General features: G+C 33.7%; 1 protein-coding gene across 1 annotated transcript; it reads left to right on the forward strand.

The window, feature by feature from the left end:
* Positions 1-12911: 12911 nt before the first annotated feature.
* LOC110022351 (extensin-like) lies at positions 12912-21118 on the forward strand. The gene is made up of 7 exons (XM_020721234.1): positions 12912-13047; positions 18409-18421; positions 18488-18756; positions 18887-18937; positions 19094-19198; positions 19456-19550; positions 21050-21118. Exons 1-7 carry the CDS (start codon positions 12912-12914, stop codon positions 21116-21118), a joined length of 738 nt encoding a protein of 245 aa, XP_020576893.1.

A 21118-nucleotide genomic window follows, 5' to 3' on the forward strand; every position in this document is an offset into this window, starting at 1 on the left:
TATATATATATATATATTGAATTCCTTTGAGACGTAAAAGATTCCTTCCGAGAATATATCCCACCCCGACCCCTGTGCGTCAATGCATAGTTAACTCTAACATATTTTGAAGAAAAGTTTGTGATGTAGATGTTAAGTATTGTTGGTTAATATCAGATAAGTTGGTCTACAAACAATTCCTGATGTATGGGCAAAAGAACCAGATCTCTAGTGTCAAGCGGCGTCATTAATAAGTGATTGACGGACATTCTTATCGATCATGATGGCTTTCTCGAATCGCTACCCCCATGCAAAAGTGGGCTATGTTGCGTTCACATGGAAGGTAAGGATGATCAGTCCAGCTACTTCAACATGTGAGCTTGATTTAACTACTTTGACAGTTAGGCTCGAATCAACCACTTTAACAGGAGGGGGCTTGATTCAGCGAAAGAATTTTTAACAAATTTTTTTGTATATCTGAATTTGAGTATACAATATAGTTCATAATCAAATGCAATAATATTTCCTCAATAAATATGGCATTGAAAATTTTATTTTTAATATTGCAAAACTATAATTGAATGGTATCAAGAACATGTAAAGTCGTAGATAAGCAAATAGACACATATTTGAAATTTTTATCAAAACAATTTATATGTATTTTTGTATTTTTAATAGGGAGAGAGAGAGAGAGAGAGAGAGAGAGAGAGAGAAAGGCAGCAGCAAATATGAAGCGTGCGCGTGGCGTTGGCTGCATGCTAGAGGACAAAAGGGTTAGAAGGTCACGTGGGCTTGGACCCTACGACTTCAATTAGAGCCCGCTCAACGTAAAATAGTTGCGCAATAATGACGTTGATGTGTGTAGCTCTGCCCGACTGGACCCGTGCTCGATTTCATCCTTTTCATTTCATGAGAGCGAACCAAGCTTCGTTCTCCGAAGTTCTTGCATGTGTTGTCCGGATGTATGAATAATGACATGGATCATATCATATTATTGTCCATCTAATTATATTTTCAAAAAATAATACGTATATGATCCAGACATAATATTTTTTCCTTCACACTTGTATGTATATATATAGATATATATATGTATATCTGCAGATGAAATAGTGGTCTGATGATTAGACATTTCCTGTAAGACCGAAAAGTCCTAACTCAAAGCTCATGGACCTAAAAATAATCTATTTATCATACTCAAAACTTATGCGGACCACAAAATGATGAAACGCTATTGTGGTAGGAATATTTAGAGAGAGAGAGAGAGTATGAGGGCGGTGTACATAGAACTAGAGAGGATTTAGTGGAGAGAAGGGAGGGGTTCTTGTCGTCGGAGGGGAAATGAAAGAAAAATTACATGCAATAAAAGAATTCAACTCAATGTTCAAATTATTGTGTTTTGAATGGAACATGGTGTTCAATTACTTGAATAGACAAAGATTCATCTTTCATGTTTAATATAATAGAGAATAAAGTGTCAAATAGTCCCTGATTATTTACATGGGGTTATTTTAGTCTCAAAATTTATAAGACTATCAAAATAATCCTCCCCGATTACTTAAAAATCGAACTCTTATAGTCCTCCATATAAGACTATTTTAGCCCCAATTTAAAGAGTCAGGAATTATTTTGACATTTTAATAAACTCTGAGACTAAAACAGTCTCATATAAATATTCATGAATTATTTTGGCACTTTACTCACTTAAGAGATGTGCCCAACAATATTAATAAACATAAAACAAAATAGTTATGTTGCAATGAAGAAAACCCATCACAAATTTGTAATAGCAATTTTAACATTAAAACGGTTGCATTTTGTGTTAAGGACTTTCAAGCCATTTTAGTTTAAGAAATCAAGCCCCATTTTATTAATTAAACATATTTTGCATATTACAATGAATTAGGTGAGATACTTTTGGAATTGCCTTATAGTCAAGGAAAGGCCCAATGGAGTTGGTGATGACTAATAATAATAATAACTATTTAATTAGCTTAAAAATTTATAGAACCCACATTAATTTAATACAAATATATTTTTTTAATATTAAAATTCTTTATTCCATGCAAGATTGATTGGATGAATTCCATCTTTTAAGCCAAACATGTATGGGCAGACTTTTAAACCCTAATTTTACTTTAATTAGTTACTTATTAGCATTTTTAATAATCGTTACTTTAATTAGTTAAAAATTAGCATTTTCATTAAAATTAATCACCAATTAATTAATTGCTTTCATTAGCAATTGCAACAATCATTATGATCCGTTCATTAAAATATTTCTAACCGAAGCAAGTGAGAAGAGGCAAGCTGCCACGTTATTGCTTCTAATTAATATAATAATGTTGGCGAATCGTTAATTCTTAACTAATCCTATCAACATTGGACAGCTTTATATTACAATATGTTCTAAAGGATGACTATGTAATTTTAATATTGTATAAATATAAATAATAATTTTGAATGATGAATTCTTATAAAAATTTATATGTGATATTATGCATGATTTTGAAGGGAATGAATGATGAGTGAAAATTGATTAATTATGTTCATTTGGTGACAACTTGTATGTTATAGAACATAAATGGTTCAATTCATAAAGTTTATGAACTAAGAAGATTATTTTACATTATTTCATTGGTTTAATGATGTGAAATTCTTTAATTAGCATGAAATTATTTAATTGCTATTTATGAAAAGAAAAGCATTGGCCCAATTAATAGTTGTGATATATGATTTATGGGATCCTACTAAAGGGCAACTTTGTAAACTTAATTTTTCTTTTATCATAAAGAATGATAGAAGTTCTAAAAGCAATGATTTTGATTCCAACAAGTCGAGTTTACAAAATTTGACGTGTTTGATGGGCATTTGATATGAAGTTATACAATTGGCCTCTCTTTTATGGAGAAAGCATTTAAGTGGGTACCACAAAATTATTTTCTTTTTCCTAGTAAGAAATTAATGGGCACCATGATGTTGTTTTGACTTAACATGTGCAATTATAATGAGATGTTATGCATTCAACAACATGACTGTGTTATTTATTATTCATCACTACATATGTGATGAATCTTGAAGGAATGATGTGCAATTACATAATGATTCATGAAATGTTTATTGCTTTATATAACCTTTATCATGCATTTTATTATGAGTTGTTATGCTCATTTGCTACAACTTCCATCAATTACATGTTCATATTAATTTTTGTTATGATATCAGTCAAGCAGATGAAATGGTTTTACTTTGATACAGTTATATTTATAATTGATTAATTAAGCAAGACACTAATATGATAAGACATTATTTTTTTATATACATGATGTATAATGCTTGTAATTATTCAGTTATTTGTTATATTCATATTCTATAATAGGGTAGTATAAAGGTTCTACATGAGCATGCACATGATTTTACTTAATGTATAATAGTTATATGTCAAACATTTTATTTTTATTTTATTTTATTTTTTCTATTTTAAGATGCTCATCATTGTATGTATTTGAATATGTTGCTTCCACACAATAGTAAGACTACCTTGTTTTAGAATGTTCTAATAATTTCTAAAGAGAAAAAATTATGATATCCTTTTATTTTAAGCTATAGAAATTGATGTGGTAAGATATAAATATTTGAAAGTTTTTTGTCAGTCTTAAAAATGTAAAAGGATGTGACTTTAGAACTTTCACTTATAGATAATGGAGCTTATGTGTATTGATTTGTTGATATAAATCCGTAATATAATATTACATTTTATTACAAAAAAATGAGTTGTGCTTTAATTGTAGAAAAATAAATAGAAATAATTATTATATTGGAAGAATTTCATATGCTACAACTTATTATGATGTATAATAAACAATGGGGACATGATAATAGATTCAACAAGAACATCAATGATATAACTACCCCTCTTTGGCCTGTTGGTAGAGCAACCAACCTCTTTGAAGGTCGTAAGTCCCCTTAGATCACGGGTTTGAATCCCCCCGTGTGTAGGATATGGTACTCGAATATTTAGCACACATAGGGATGGTCGAGGCTCCTCTAATAGCTTCCGACCATTCCTTTATCTTTAATATATATATATATATATATTTGATGGCATTGCACATTTGCGCTATATATATATACATATATATATATATATATATATATATATCAAGACATCATTTACTAACAAATCTTCTCAAGAGACCATGATTTTGAGTATAGTATCTTGATTGTTCTCTGTCTTTGACATTGGAATGGTTTTAAAGCATACTTTGATGCCACTTGCCTAAGCTTGGGCTAAATTCCTACTAATAAAAGGACATCCATCAAATATTCCTTATAAAGTTCACTCTTGTATATTCCATGAGGTATTTAATTTATAAGCTTTCACATAAATATTAGTCATTACACCCGTTGGATAAATGCTTTAAAAGTTCACCTTAACTTAGGAGCATGATTGTACATTTAAAATATGGCAAAATATGAACTTTCATTAATGTCACTACTCATAATTTCTTTGGAGATCAATCTTCATCTATTTAATGCAATCAGATCTTTCTATTGTACCTATCCTCACTTTCATTTAAAATCTAATGAAAACAAAGACACATTTCCTTTTTCCATAGGCTTGTCCATTATTTTTAATGGATACCAATATTATGGCTGTCAAATATAAATTATGTAAACCTCCTTGATTACATAATTTTGGAGATGACTGAGGCATGGCTAGTCACATTGGGTATGATAATTGATGTAGCTTGAATGAATGATCTGTGCACATAGCTACCAAACCGGTAAGGTGGTCAAAAAATAAGCTATTTGATACAATACACTGCCTATTACTTAGTATCCTCTAACAAATCATTACATACTCATTGCATTAAATCTTTCTAAGACTTCATGAAGCCATGATAGAATTATAGATAGTTTTCAAAATGACATACTTTATCTATTTATTAAGCTAAATAGTATTTGTTATGTAACCAAATCATTTATTTTCCAATGGGATAGATTGATTATTGGTCATCCATTACCTTCATCTTTAATGTAGATATCAGATTTTTCATTAATTCTACAATATAATCTGAAAGTTGATAAACAACACCCTGAATTTTTCCACTTTCTTTCATCCCCATGTTGATGGAGAGTTTTAGAATGATCAAACCAAAACTGGGTAACCTTCTTACATAATTAACTAATATAATCATATGCAATTTAGACTTACACCCTTGTACTATTGAGTTTCTAATAACTCTATTGAATGCATAATATCCATTATCGTCATCTTTAATAGATATATTAGAATTTTCAATTAAATCTACAATATAGTCTAAAAGTTAATGAACAACTCACAGAAGTTTTCCACTTCTTTTCATCTTCATATTGATGGAGACATTGAGGATGATCAACCCTAAACTAGGTAACCTTCTCAAATAATTAACTAATATGAGCATATGCAATTTCGACTTACACCCTCCTACTATTGAGTTTCCTAATAACTCCTTTGATTGCAAAGATATAGGGTATACGCCTTCTGAGCTTGTCTATAGCTTTAATCTTAGAAAACCTATAAATTTGATCCTTTCTACTTCATATGTATATTATGATTTTATTGTATATTTTTTATTTACAAGTACAGAAAAAGATTTAGCTATTAAATGAAATATAAGACAACACTATAAATGTAGTGAGGTAATCATGTGATGGATCATATATAACAAAAATGTTATGTTTCTACTCTATACAAGAAATTACGTGTGAGAGCCTATAATCCTTTTCCTTATTCTAAAAATTCTTTGTTCAAATGCTTGAATCTTAGAATTATGTGAGAAATTCTTTGTTCAAATCGTTGTATATAACATATTTCTTAATGTTATTTTTAACATTGAAGATACAATTTCTTAAAGGAGTACTTTTAATCTACAAAATCTTGTTTAAAGTAATTCATATAAGTTCATTATACTATTAAGCTAATTTTAATTGTCGTTGTATCACATTAACAATATAATTATGAATAAGATTACTTCCAACATTAAAGTTTCTCATAAGTTCATAATTAGTTGGAAGAACTCCTCATCGAAGTTATATGCCTCAAGATCATCAAGATGACTGTGATAGAATCAATTCTTTACAACATAATCTTTCAAACTTTGGAGAGTTAAATATAGAATAAACCTAACAAGATTTAAGGAGGATTTAAGTCAAGCATAGATATATAACTAGGAGCTAGAGTAAGAATTGAGTCATTATACTATGGACTCCTCAAGTAACAAGCTTTTAATTGATCCCTCTTAACCACCCTTTGAGATAATTTTATGTTGATAATGTTTGCTCGCTCTATTTTATTATTCCATCAACATTTTTATAGCTAATCTTGGTTTCAAGAGGAAATATTTTAAGGAAAATAAGCAGAAAGAAACAGAACAAAGCTGAAAAAATTTCAATGTTGATATCCTCCAACTAATGTAAACATCACATAGCTTGCTTCTCTGCAAGGATGTAAATGTGCTAAGCTTTAACGAGTTCAGTGCCTGTTCGTGCACAGCCCATTAAAACATTTTGTTAGTTTCAAATTGCATTGTATTTGAAATTGATTTTGAATAGCATGTTCATATCCAATTTGTTTGAGTTAACTATTCATGTGCAGCTAATGCCCTGCTCCTATTTTGATCAAATCATTTTAAAATAATAAAATCTAATTTTTCTAAACAAATTAAAATCACCGCTGAACTTCGTCGATCATTGCTGATCGCCTTCGAAAACCACCAACCACTATCAAACATTTATGTCGTCGTTAACCACCACCGACTACCACTAACCACCTTCAATCACCACCAATCATTGTCGACCATCACAAACCAGACGCCGTTAGTTAACATTGTAACTTAGAAAATCTAATAACTCTTTTACCGTTTGTGAAACAAAAGGTTTTTGTAACCATCAACATATAGTAGATTTTTACAACTTGGTCAGACACCGTGGTTTTTCCCCTTACGGGTATTTCCACGTAAAAACTTTTGGTGTCTTTACTGGTTGTTTTTTTTTTCACCTGAGTATGTGTTGCTTCTCATGCAACACTAGATGATAATTCATTACTCTACAACCGTAAATTTTCTAGCACACATCAATAAACATATTAAAAATTAACATTTTCTTACAAATTCATGATTCACATAATGAATATAAGAAATTATAAAATCGATAATAAACATTATTTATTTATTTGCTCAGTTATTTCAAACTAAAATGAGTCGGATATGATCACACAAAAGAATATTGAATCTCTATACTTGAGTAGTCACTAAAACATAATTGATTAAATAAAAAATTAAAAATTTTGATTAAATAGGGTAGTTTTATTTCTTGTGGATGTGGGCAAATTACGAGTGTGACAAACCATGTGAGTAAAGTGACACTCAATAGCATTAGTAAGCGAAGAGTAGGGTCTCAAGCTTAAAAATGACGAAAATTGGAACAGTAAGGGCATATTTTCCTAATTTAAGGTCTTCTTCTAGCAATAAAAAGGAATTCCAAAGAATCACTCTTCCCGTAACACAACACAGGAGAAGAGTAAAGTGCCAAAATAATTCTTGACTATTTACGTGAGATCATTTTAGTACCAGCGTTGTAGAAGCGTCAAAATTGTCCTTAGACTTATTAAATTCGGGCTGAAATAGTCCCCATTTATGACTAATAAAACTTAATTTTAAAAAAATTAGGGACTATTTTAGCGCTTCTATAAACCTAGAGACTAAACGGCCCGATACGATTAGTCGGGGACTATGTTACACTCGACTCCATTGGAGAAGCTATAAATATAGTACCCATTGCGCCTTATCAAAGAGCGATTATTACGTCTGGAATTCACATATATGAAGTGGTGATATTTTGGTAGTATTTTGCACCTTAATACCATCAATACTACTAAAATATAATCAAATCAGCACATATCTTATCCACACTTAATATTTTTTTTTGCTATCAAGACTTTTTATAACTCGTCCTGATATAAGATAATCTTCTGATGAGGTATTGCATCTTTCCAAGGTGATTTGAAGTTCCCTAATTTGTTCAATTATAATCAAAATTAATCAGAGATTTCAACGATCACACACACACACACACATTGGATCTCGTATTGTTCGTGAAAAGGAAAGTGAATATGTTCTTCAAGCCTATACTATAGACTTTTACGATGATCCTTCCCCAGAAGAGCGGAGGAGATGATATAAGGAGCTAAAGAGAATTGGCAACAGGAAGGAGTAGAGACCCCTCAACTTAATGCATGAGATCTCCCCCAAAAGGCCTCGAAGAGAGTTCTATCGGGACCTCTCTTTCCTCTATTTATACATTGTCAAGAAATAAATATTAAAATACAATTCATTGTATATAAATTATGTTCATGGTGTCTCAATGAAAAGATCACGACGTGAATGCTGGCGGCTCATAAACGAGAATACGATATATGTTAATCATTGATGTCAGTCTTGACTTTTTGATTTTTATCAATTATGTTGATCACTATAGAGGCAAGCTCGTTTGATGAACATGATTAGTCAGTCCACTAAGTGATTCAGCAAGTCAGTCTTTCAAGTCGACCCAACAGCTGGCACACGACAGTTGACAACTTGCCAGTAGGCTCAACATAGCACCTCAACAACAGATATTTGCATAATATTTGTGTCTTCTGAATAGATGGGGGTATCAGGCCCATGAAACCCGCTAGACATGTGCTTCGACCCTCAGAAACTGATTTATTGGTATACAATATGTAATATATGTAAACTAAAATAAAGAAAAAAAATAATAAAAAAGAAGAGTTAGGCGAAGGAACTGCTTCAGTTGAAAATTTGGGAAACACATGCTTTCGTTTGGGCGCTCAGCTTGCACTGTCGGCTCCGTTGGCTATTTGTCTAGAAGGAAGCAGTGTCAATTTATTCTTAATTATAAACCAAATATAATTACTTTCCTATCACTTTCTAATGCGCTCAATAATGTACTTTAATTTATATTTATAAACTTAGAAAATGATCATCGTTAGAAGAATTTTTTGGTGATAATACTGAACCGTCCACCATGATTTTGGCCAATGGAAACCATTTGCTTTCTATTGAAGCTCTTACCTACTCAATAATCTCTCTTTCTCTCATGCGAGAACAGGCACGTGTAATTTGTGAAGGAAGATGAAGATAAATAATAGTTATTATTAATTAATGGAGATCACTCTCTGGAAGTAATTATTAAAAAAAGGGATGGTTGGATGTGTTGGGTGGGGGAGATAAAGAAAATCAAATTTAAGAGAACTTAATAATATGTGGTAGTAGTTTCAACTTTGGTGTACTTTTTCATGCATATTTGTAAAGTCAAGGAAGGTAAGGTTTAAATTAAATTTGAGAGTTTGTAAAATAGAAAGCATGCAAAAGTGAGTTTCTACTTCTCAAACTAGTGAAAAAAGAGTACAAGAAGTTATGATCTAGCCTATAACCATATTGTTGAATATAAATGGCTTTTGTGGGCCAAAGAAGAGATATTAATCGTCGCCTTGTTGGATATGCCAAGTTGATCAGCTGAGTTGACTTATTTGCCAAGTGCTGGCTGTCATGTACCAGTTGTTAAAGTTGACTAGCTTGGTTAATCTTCCATGTTCATATAATGAAGTGTCGGTCTGTCGAAGTGCCAACTATCATGTACCATCTTCCAGGTGGCCTAGTCTGATTGACTACCGAATGACAACTGATTATAAACCTAGAGTCGCAATGTTGTAAACCCAACTTAAGGATAAAAAAATAGAGAAGATAATGCAGCGACACTATAAACCCAGAGTCGCAACGCCATCATATGCACTCAATGCAAATTATGGACATCACAACTAAAAGACAGCGTTGTGGTTGTTGGCATCACTTTTGATATTGCACATGTGGGATGTCCACCTGAGCGCATCAGGGTCATGCTTCACGTATATTTTGTTTCCCATAGCTCCAGATATTTGTTTGAGACTCGCCAGCACATATTGAGGAGCAGGTGGTCGGGTTCATTTTATTGAGCTTTGGTTTTTACTTAAACGAAGGTCTAATCGGACCAATGATCTCATTCGTCGGGTCAAGCGCAAATCAGACTTAAATTAGCTCAATCGTCGACAAAATCACCCAGACAACCTCATACAATAAAACGGACCGCGCGAGCAAGCCCAGAATGTTGATTTTACCTAGGGAGGACACCCATATTGCGAGGATTCTTTGTGTTGGCTAATAACGTGCAAATTGAGGCACATATTTAAAAAAAAGTGTTAAAAACCGTAACAGCAAAAAAAAGGGGGCCTCGTTCAATTTCTCACGATGTCATGGCCAACTCACGCGCCTGAGTCGACCCCAACCCGCACAACATTCTCTTTGTCGTACATCACTGTCAACCACTCCCGCTGATGACCCTAGGTGTCCGTAAGGCCCTCATGGCAGCTAACCTCTGACCTCACTCCCTCTTTCGATTGGAGCGACGAGCCGCCTCGACTTTGCAACCCCTCGTCACCTCCCTCACTCTTGGCCTGATGCCACCAGTTTTCTCTTGACGCTCGAGCTCAACGGCCCGTCGGTAATCACCTCTGCCACTAGAGAGTCTTGGAGCAGTGCTTCCGTCCTACTTCTCTCAGTTTTGTCAAAAGCCTCACGGAATTAATCCACTCATGCCACCCTCGCTGGCGGTTGGAGGCTTTATTGGTGATGAGCATTCGTCCATAGGTAACCAGGAAGACAATGACAAGAATGTTGATTGGAACTAGACGATAGAAGAGAAGGAATAGTAGTGGAACACTATAATATTTATCCATATTATTGTTCAAAAATACATAAGTGATGATTGCGCTTAGATCTCTATCTATCTCTAGCAAAGTATATTTTCCTTATTCTGACGTTAGTGTGCAAATAATGGTATCCTTTCAATTCATTCTCATGTTACTTATATTTCTTTTGGTTTGGATCACAAGGGCATATCCTCAATCAAAAAATATGATGATTGTCATTTTACATATTGCACTTTCTGATAATTACATTCATCTATTATAAGCTTTTATAGAATGTAACAGAGGTGTTGGTTAATTCTAAATGAGCCTACTTTGATAATTTTGAGGTGATGGGTTCATTCTGTTTATTTATCTTGTGAAAATCTTTTTGTCATATTTTTTTTATAAGTTGATATCTTAAACGAACGTTTTTTTATTAGCTCTTTTGATCCATATTTGTAATTATTATTTACTTTGTGTTGTAATTATGTTATGTTCTCAGGTGTTTAAATGAATTTGACTTTCTTTATTACACCTAAAATTATTTTATTTGCACATTTAACCCCAATAGTTTATTATCTTAAAAAGAATAAAAGACTTTGCTACTTTTGTAAATTGCATTGTTTCAATTGCTATGCATGCAATTGCCCAAAAAATTAAATAGGGTCTAAAATATCATCTTACTCTCCCTCACCATTAACTAATGTCAACTCTTTGATGAGATAATGTTACTTCCCTACAATTCATTATAATTGTCTCACATCTATTTTTTAGAGACTGGTGAGCTGTATTCGACATAGCTTGAATGCAGGCCTTCTAAGTTCGAGAGATACGTCCCTACCAATGTAATTATGCAGTTCAGTTGTCCCTCATTTGTTTTTAAGCCAAAGATTTTAGAAATTTGAATGAAGTATTATAACTTGTTGAAAAATTAACACATAATAAGTTTAAGAATGTACATCGAGAATGCATCATCATGAATCTTGAGGAGATCCAACGGTCCAACGGTTTGAAAGGCATAAAAGTACAACTAAAGATGACCCACCAGCAGAAGACCAGGAAACTCGTCTATCTAATCGAACATAGCAATACATACCAAAGCCAATGCTAAAATCAACAGAATGCAGCGGTCCAAGCCAGAGTTCATGAGACTAAAGGCGTCTAGATGGTTGGAACCCAAACCCATAGGACCAAGTCATGACAGATAGACCCACAAGCCAAACACTATAAGTAAACCCATAGAATCTGACAATCAATTTTTCAGTAGACTAGACCCGAGAAAAGACAACTCATTAGTACCATCAATCATCCCAAGGACACTTTAGAGGTTCCTTATCAAAAATCGAGAGCTAACCATGTCACAAGAAGTCTCAACCATCCTTCTGGTTTTCCATGTTGGGGAGTGAGCTACTTATCGGATTACAGTGATTCATCATTTTTCTGATAATTTAGCATCGCTTAGCCAACAAATGCTCCTTACCAAAGATCAAATGGCAACAGTCAAACTAGATCAACTAATTGAACCTATCCTACCGACCCGACATCAAGTGAAAACCGACCAACAAACTTGACTCAATATAGTAAAACGAGCAAGTCTTACCAAACCAGTGCCCACTAAGCTCAGCCGGCCGAGGCAGAAAGATGTCGAGTCATAAGACTCGTATTAACACCCCCATTAAAGCAAGAGCAAACATATAATTTTGCATGTTTTACTCCTTTACATATAAATAAGGGGTCATTTTATGAGATAGACAAGCAATTTTAATACTCAAACTATATCATATTCTCTCCTTTTCCTCTAACTCAAGTATGGTTCACACAGAGATCCTGTTCAACAAATAAATTATAAATTTGTGTCAAATATTTAAATTAAATAAAAATTAAAAACAACATGTATGTTGTATATATATATATATATATCAACTCGTGTTCCTCGTTGTGGCCATCGGGACCCACCATATCAAAAGATCGTCCCTGACGGGCCCCATGGACCTTCTTCTGAGCTAAAAAAAATATCTTTTATAAATAATATAAAAGACACGTGTTCAACATACCCCATCATTGGGCCACCTAGAAAAGGAAGCCGGCAGCCGGGGTGCCACCCGTTATCAATCCACAGCGCTCGCCGGCCGCTTATCGCAGGGGTCTTCGATGTCGCCGAAGCATGACGCAATGCCGGCCCCACAAACAGCACCCCGATACATACCAGACCTCTGCAGATGTCCGTCCAATTACACGTGTCCGCGGAAAGCGGGACCCATCCGCTCAACAGTGCCGTACTGTGTCGGCAGATGTAACCGGTAAGAGAGGTCGTTGACGTGGTTGCTTTTAATAACGCCACGTGGTCTAAAGGGTACCATGAGATTTTAGATCATTGGACGGATTTGATTTTTTTTTTCCAAGGTTTTTTACATGCATACAGCACTAAATCTTATTATTAAGGTATTTCATATCCTAAGTTTTAATATTACAAAATATACGTCCGTTATTTCTTTATTTCCGATCATGCCGCCAATCATGTCATGTAAACTATAAGGCATCAAATTTTATGCTCCATAGCTATTGCATTGTTCAAGGAAATATACCCAAGATCACATGAATGCTATTAGGTTCACTCCAATGGTCTTGATTAGTATATATTAAGCCTAAAAAACTTGTAGCTCTCTACTTCAAAGATTCCCTAGACAATGTGATGTACTTAGTGATATAAAATTTTAAATAATTTATCAACCTATTACTTAAGTTTTGTTTTTAAAGAGCAAGCTACCGACATACACTTCTATTGTAACATGTTTATTTAAAGATAATATACATTATTAATTGAAAATAGTCTAAACATTCTTCCAAAGAAATAACATGACATTATAATTATATAACACATTGGTTATACTAAAAAGGTTATTCCTACAATATCACAAGTGTCTTATCTATAACATAAACAAGCACCTAGAAAATTTATTACAAGATTAGTGCTCAAATTGAATGTAAAAATAATTTCAGGAAGTGAATGGATGTCCTTGGTATAAACTTGATTTACATTAATAAAGTCAGCACATATCAACAATTTACTATTAGGTGTCTGCACTATTGTTATGTTTAAAATCCATACTGAATATTAAAATTTTTAAATAAAATCATTGTGTACAACTTTGCTTGGATAAGTTATGCCAAAGTATTGAGTACTTATCATTAGTGCTAGTTAATAGTTTATACACCTAATTATATGCTTCTATTGGTGAAAATCAACACTGATATCAAGTTATCAACTTGTTACTGATAGAAGTTTTAATTCGCAAAGTTTACTTTAAGTATTAGTAGAAATAATGACTTCTTAAATTATTTTAGTTACATCAAAGTAAGCTTAACATTCAACATACAGTTAAAGAGCCTTTTTCACAAACATACCCCTATCATCTTTTGATACCATGGTTGAGATTGATGCCAATACTTTGAGTTGATGAAAGTTTGACCTTGGAATTTGATCTTGGATCAAAATACAATACTATTATTAAGGTATTTTTATATCAACCTACCGAAGGTAGCATTATAAAAGAATTGAGCATTGACTATTATAAATTTAGTTTTAATAGTGTGCTTAAATTCATCCCCAAGTTAGGCTATCAAAGGGTTAATAGCAAAATTTGATTTTTTTAATCAGTTAATAAAAATCATAAATTACGGATTCATGATAAGTTTAAATGTTTACAAACTCAAAGATAAGATTTTAAATGATATTCATGGAACTTTGAGTGTTACTTAGAATGATATGCATTAATCTTAAAATTAGAAATTAAAGTATTTATGATGATTGAGTCATTGAAATGATGCCAATTTCTAGATGATAGTTAATGTTAGAGGATGTGACTAACACTATAATCAATATACATGAGGCAGTAAGAATCCTTCTCAACTTTAACTACTTTAGCTTTAAAAGTATCGAAGCTCCATTTCACCATAACAAAAATTAATTTAATGATGCCTGTAAATGGGAGTGTTTCATCCAGGTTTAGCTTATTTTATTATTTACCACTGAATTCTCATAATGAGATTATCATAAGATATTTTATAGTGGTTTTAAAATAGATGTGTTGAATTATCATCCAGGTTGCACTATAAAATAGATGTGTTTCATCCAGGTTTAGCACTATAAAATAGATGTGTTGGAGGGGAGAGTGGTTTTAAGAGGTTGCACTATCAAAATTTTGTCGGTCAAATCAGACGCAAATCGAAAGTAAATCCAACGATATTTTCAATTTTATAGTTGGATTTGCGTCTGATTTATGTCCAAATTTTTTCACGAGTAAATCGAGGGTCGGTAATCTTAATTACATCAATTTTGTGTTGAAATATTCTAACACAAATAAATTAAATCAGTTTTTGCATCGTAGTAGTTTCGGTTTTGTTTTCTAATTCATTTTCTTCTCTGTGTGTCTCTCTTCTCTCCTCCCTCCCGCGACAGCCAAAACCCGAGCATCTTCTCTCTTCACTCTCGTCGTCACCGATCATCGGTCTCCGCACCGCCCCATCGTCAGCCATTGTAGCACTCTCCCGCCTCCGAAACCCCGTCGCGATCATAGCCCATCACCGCTTGTGATAGGATCAAAAAAGATAACTTTACCCCATTTTTTTTCTTTTTAAATTTTGGTTTGTATATAACATTTGATGTTTAGGTCATAAGAATGTGTATGCATAAGATTTCAGTGGTATATATGTAACATTTAAAGTTTAGGTGTTAGGAATGTATATGCATAAAATTAGGTGTTAGCTATGAGACATTCTATAGGATGGTTTCAATATCATTATGGCCGTGAGAAAAAGGCTTTAATTATTTCTTACTTGGTGCAAAATTAACACCATTTTTTTATTGCTAACTCAAAATTATTACAATGGAACTCTTTAATACTAATATTTTTTAGTAATAAATAAAATATAATTTTGCAAAATTATTCCGGCTGTGGTGCATTTACATTGTTCATGTTGCTCTGTTTTTCCTCTTGGAGCGCGAGAGAATGTGCCTTGCTGACATTGGAAAGGGGATCCATGAGCAAAATTTGTCCTCTTATACTAGTGTATGTTTCATTAAGTTCCATGAGGAATTTCATGGTTCTCTGGTTTTACTGAAACTGCATCACTTCCTTCATGGCACCACACGTGCATTTAGGAATGTTATAGAGGGTGTCACGTTCGGTTGGTGTAATAAGCTCAAACTGTCATATCGCCTTGCTTGCAATCGTGGATGACTTCTTCGACATGGAAAATATGAACGTTGTTGGTACGAGAAAAAATGTTCCTTCAAGTCAAGCCAGATTTCATGGGCACTCTCGTTGTATATTATACTTGCTCCAATGTCTTCTGCAATTGAATTAAACAACAATGCCTTGACAAGGTTGTTGCAGTGCCTCCATTGTTTAAGTTTTGCGGTGGACGTCTCTGGTGGTTCTTTGACAGTGTCGTTGACAAAACCTTCTTTGTTTTTTATGTTGAGAGCCATCAACATGGCATGACTCCAGGAATTTTAGTTTTCTCTATTCAGGGGCTGCATAACAAACACGAGACCGTGTTAGTCTGAGTAGTGGAGATAAAAGGGGTCGTTCGGATTATCGAATTTGTTATATTCAGGTTTTGTTGAATTTAGCGTTTTGTCTACCATTTGTTTTGGCTTAGAAAGAAGATAGATGGGGTTTTGGCATGGAAGAGGAGATAGTAAGACTCAGAATCGTGTTTGTTCTGATACTATGTTAAAACTCAGAATAATGTGGTGGAATACTCAATATTTCATTGATATGAACGGAGTTATAAATAACCTTACAAGAATCTTGTAATAGGAAAAATAATAAAAGGAAATGATATGAAAGAAGAGTATAACATCTGATATCTTCAATAATTAATTCATATTAATTATTAGGAGATATAGGAAATAATGTAAACTAGGAAAACAAATATCTCATTAATTCTAAGAAAATAATTTATTTACATAAATAAATTATTTTCTATCATAACTCTAATTCTAAGGAAATAATTTATTTATAAGAATAAATTATTTTCTATCATAACTCCTAACATATTCTTTTGTTTGCTCTTCTTATATTTTTTTTAGTAATGATTTGCTTTGAAGTTTCCAACATTTTTTTTTTTCACAGCCTAACTTTTTTTCAAAAATGTCACCATAACGAATCTATGCTGACCATTTTTGTTGGATGTGGCTGCTTGGGCTCTTCAAGAGAAGAGTGTGTTGAATCAGGGTATTTGATACCAATAACTTTTCTTAAGGTCAAATCTTTAATTGCTCTATTGGTGATCATCACTTCCATTATCTCTTCTTCTATTTAAATGATGGAAATGACTTTTTTCAGGGAAATATAATTCCTCCTTTCAAAAAAACTTTATGCTTACAACATTAAACTCAAGATTTTTTTTACATTAAACTTGGCTTTGAAGTCAATAAGAAAAACCCCATTAAGAGTATCCAAAAGTAAAATTTAATTTGATCTAGTTCAAGTCATTCTAAGCATTCTAAGTAAAATATATTGCATAGAATATTATGTACACATTTTTATGATCACCTAGTCAAAAAATTTTAACGAATATATCCATGAACTTTTTGTTTGATTTTACTATGTTTGTCATACTTGTCTTGTTTTTTATTTTTGTTTTAAACATAGTTACGACCAATTTCCTCTTTAGATTTTACACATTCCTCCTTTTACTTGTGTGTACTACTCCTAACTAATTTTGTTGATTAGTCCTGCTACAGATGACCATATGTGATGTTGGTGATCAGCCACCTCAGCAGGTGAATGTAAGTAAGAAATTATTTATTATATATTTTTCTTGACTCATAATGTTTGACATGATGATTAATAATTAGCTTTTATTATGTAGGAGGAGCACAAGTAGCTCCGGGAGAGATAGTTGCCCTCCCAAACACCGACCATTGTCAGCATTAATGGTAGTCAGTTTACCACTACGCAGTCTAAGTTCGAGTTATGGACGCAGGCAGTGGGGAAGAGGAAGGTCGAGATCTCTCATGCTTCTATAGGTGGCACGAACTCATCACACCTGAGTATTGTGAAGTTTGCCAAGGAAGTCGCAGCTATGACTGAGAAGTTTCAACATCTACATGCATGCTAACATAGAATTGAGTAGAGTATAGCATGTCTGCGGAGATAATAGAAGAAAGTTGGGGCAGGTGAATGGAGATTATTGTAGTCTAAGAGGATGATAAGGAGAAGGATGATGAGGAGGATGAGTAGGAAGATTAGAATAACTTTTTATGTAATTTTAATTTATAAAATGTTTGAACTTATATTGATTAAGGTGTGGATGTAAAATTTTGATAATTTAAATTTTTGACAGCATCTCTATTTTCAGTACTAATATTTATAAGACTTTGATATGTGATATATTTGGATATAGTGTTGCTTTGATGTGAATTAATCATAAATTTTGTTGTATTGAGGCATAGCCCTTACTCTCGCTTTGTGTGTGATATGGCTAGATATAATTTCCTTTTATTGTATTGAGGCATCTCTTACTCTCGCTTTTCCTGCTTTTAGACATAGCCGTTATTTGTGTCTTACCTTTACAACATCTTTTTTTTCTGCTTATGATTATTTTTCCCTCTAGTATTAATCTTTTTAATGTTATTCCTTTCTTTGCAGATGTCCACAAGTGGTACAGTTGTCTGACGACCTCATAGGCCCATGTTCTTGGGACCCTTAAGACCACCTAATGTAGCAGGAAAAAGGGGTTGTCTACTCCTATCGCTGCTTTCACTACTGCTACACCTTCTGTGGCACCTCCTCCCCCACCAACTATTGCTACACCTTCTATGGCACCTCCTCCCCCACCGGTTGCTGCAACTCCTCCTGTGGCAACTCCTCCAACACCCCCTGCTGCCACCCCTCTTGTGTTACCTGCTCCTGCACCCGATGTTTCCCCATCTCCTGTGACACCTACTGCTTCCGTACCTACTTCCCCACCTGCTGCTAGAATGCATTTTGAGATTGGCCCATCAACTCCTGCCCCCCTGAGGGTACATTTACTACTACAGGGGGACTCATAAGTTATTTTAAACCCTGTTTTATGTTTATTCTTCGTGCTATATGTTTTATGATAACGCATTTGTTTCTTAAGTAGATTCATTCCCCAAAAGCTACCCATCACTTGCATCACAGAGATTCTCAGTAGGTACGATGAACCATATCTATCATGAAAGCAAATACTTGTAGCCACTTCAAACTTGTAGTTCAGGGAGTTTGAGATACGATCATGTAATTTGAATCAAATTTATAAATTTGACTTATTTTTTTTATACTAACACATGGATTACTTTTTATGTTGCAGATGTCCTTCACCTGGCTCCTAGAACACCACCAGCAGATCTGTCAAATCTTCGAGATTCAGGCAAGAATCGTCTTGCTGACATGTTCACGACAACCCGTCAGATAGGTGAGCAGCCTACCTGGATTGGTAAGGGGCTCTGGAGTCGGTCGCAGCTTGAGCCTCTCTTGATTATGAGAGGAAGAGGCAGACAAATCGAGCGAACCTGGTGACGGAGGGGGCCAGGGGAGCTGTGCTCAATATTGGCATATCGGTTCCCCAAATAGAGCACTGCAGAAGGTTGTCCATATTTTTTTTCAGATATTTAAACATTAATTCAATAATGGGAGTATTTTTTAGCATAACCATTTTTTTGCACTATACAGGCCAAGGAGTTGAGTCGTGCTCCCTCCGTTACGGAGATGCAAATCTGAACCCATCAGTTCTCATGGACTATTTGGTGGGTCTTGGAGTATTCCCGGTGGGTTGCTATAAGTTAAAATTCTTAAGTCTAACTTGCTCATGTACAAGTCCAAGGATGGCATTTTAAACTTACGATGAGGCTCTTGATTACTAATTAATCCAAAAAGATAAAGTATTTGTCAATCGATTAAAACGGCTAGTTGCTCTCTCTTAGTTGTTTATATATTACACTCCACCAAACAATAAAAAGTCATCCCATAATGAGTCAACAAAAATATGGTACATATTAATACATAGTGAATATCGTACTGAGACAATCGGTGCTTAGGTTGAAGGAAGAGCAAGGACATAAGGAAAGTTTTCAAAAATAGTTTAGATCATCTTTATGGGATGATCTTTCATCTGTTGAATTTAGTTCAATAAGACACGATTATCAAGTTTATTTTTATAACATATACGATCACAAATGTTATAGTTGTTAATAGTCTTTTCTAATTATAAATTTAGTGGTATTATCTCATTAGTTGTTTGTACTTTTTTCTCTAAATCTACTAATTATACATACATACATATACTTCGGAATTGATGCATTGCTTGCGGTGTTATGCTCATTTATTTAAGCTATTGTTTATATGGGATCGATTCGGTCTCATATTTTCAAAATTAAAAATATTATTTTCAATATATATATATATATATATATATTAAATTACTAATTTAATTATCATTTCATTTTTTTAACATCAGTTAATTATCATATTATTTAATTATTAAAAATTTATCTAGGCACCCTAATAAAATGGGGTTGGTTTTGTTGTTGATTATCTAGTCTACTTCTTTCGATTTGTGGAATCTAAATCTATAGAGAGAAAGCTTGCAACGAACAGTAGAGTGAAAGAACTATGCAAAATGATCAATATTTATAGAGAAAGTATTCGGGGGGTGGGGGGATTTAGCACCCTTATTTGAGTGGGGATAGTACAATTATTATAAGTATTTCACTTTTGTGGACTCAGGGTCTTGCTATTCTCTAACTCGGTCGGTTGGACTTGATAAGACTTCGACGAGCCTTGTTGGACGGCTGGAAATGATGGTGTCGTTAATTTGATAAATCTGGCTGGAAGTGATGGTGTCATTGGTCTGATAAATTCGTATATGATGTGAATCGACTCACTGGCTATGGTTCGATAGGACTGGTATGATCGACTAAATTTTGTCGATTGATGGGCATAATCTCGTCTTCGACCCTGGATCTCCACCAAGGTGCTTTTGTCCATATGGTGAATCTAGGTCATTCGACAAAGGTTAAATTATTGTAATCTAATGAGTAGTCAATCCTTAGAAGAGCGTATACTGTTGGAATTGTTGAGATGAGTTCTACTCTTTTGATGGTATTGGGAGAGAAGATTGAATGATCCCGATACGACAGAGTCATGTGAACTCGCTTCTCCCACGGATTAACTTAATCATGATGGTAGATTTGGACAACTCTTCGCCTGTCATCTGAATGAGGCGCTCGGGCTGATAGCATTATTAGCGCCCTTGTGATTTTGGCAGTTTTGGGTCTGTCATATCCGATCGGATATTCAGCTCATCGATTTGCCTTTTGATGGGCCGCCTTCTTGA

Source organism: Phalaenopsis equestris, unplaced genomic scaffold (assembly GCF_001263595.1).
Source record: "Phalaenopsis equestris unplaced genomic scaffold, ASM126359v1 Scaffold000186, whole genome shotgun sequence".
Classification (NCBI taxonomy): Eukaryota; Viridiplantae; Streptophyta; class Magnoliopsida; order Asparagales; family Orchidaceae; genus Phalaenopsis; species Phalaenopsis equestris.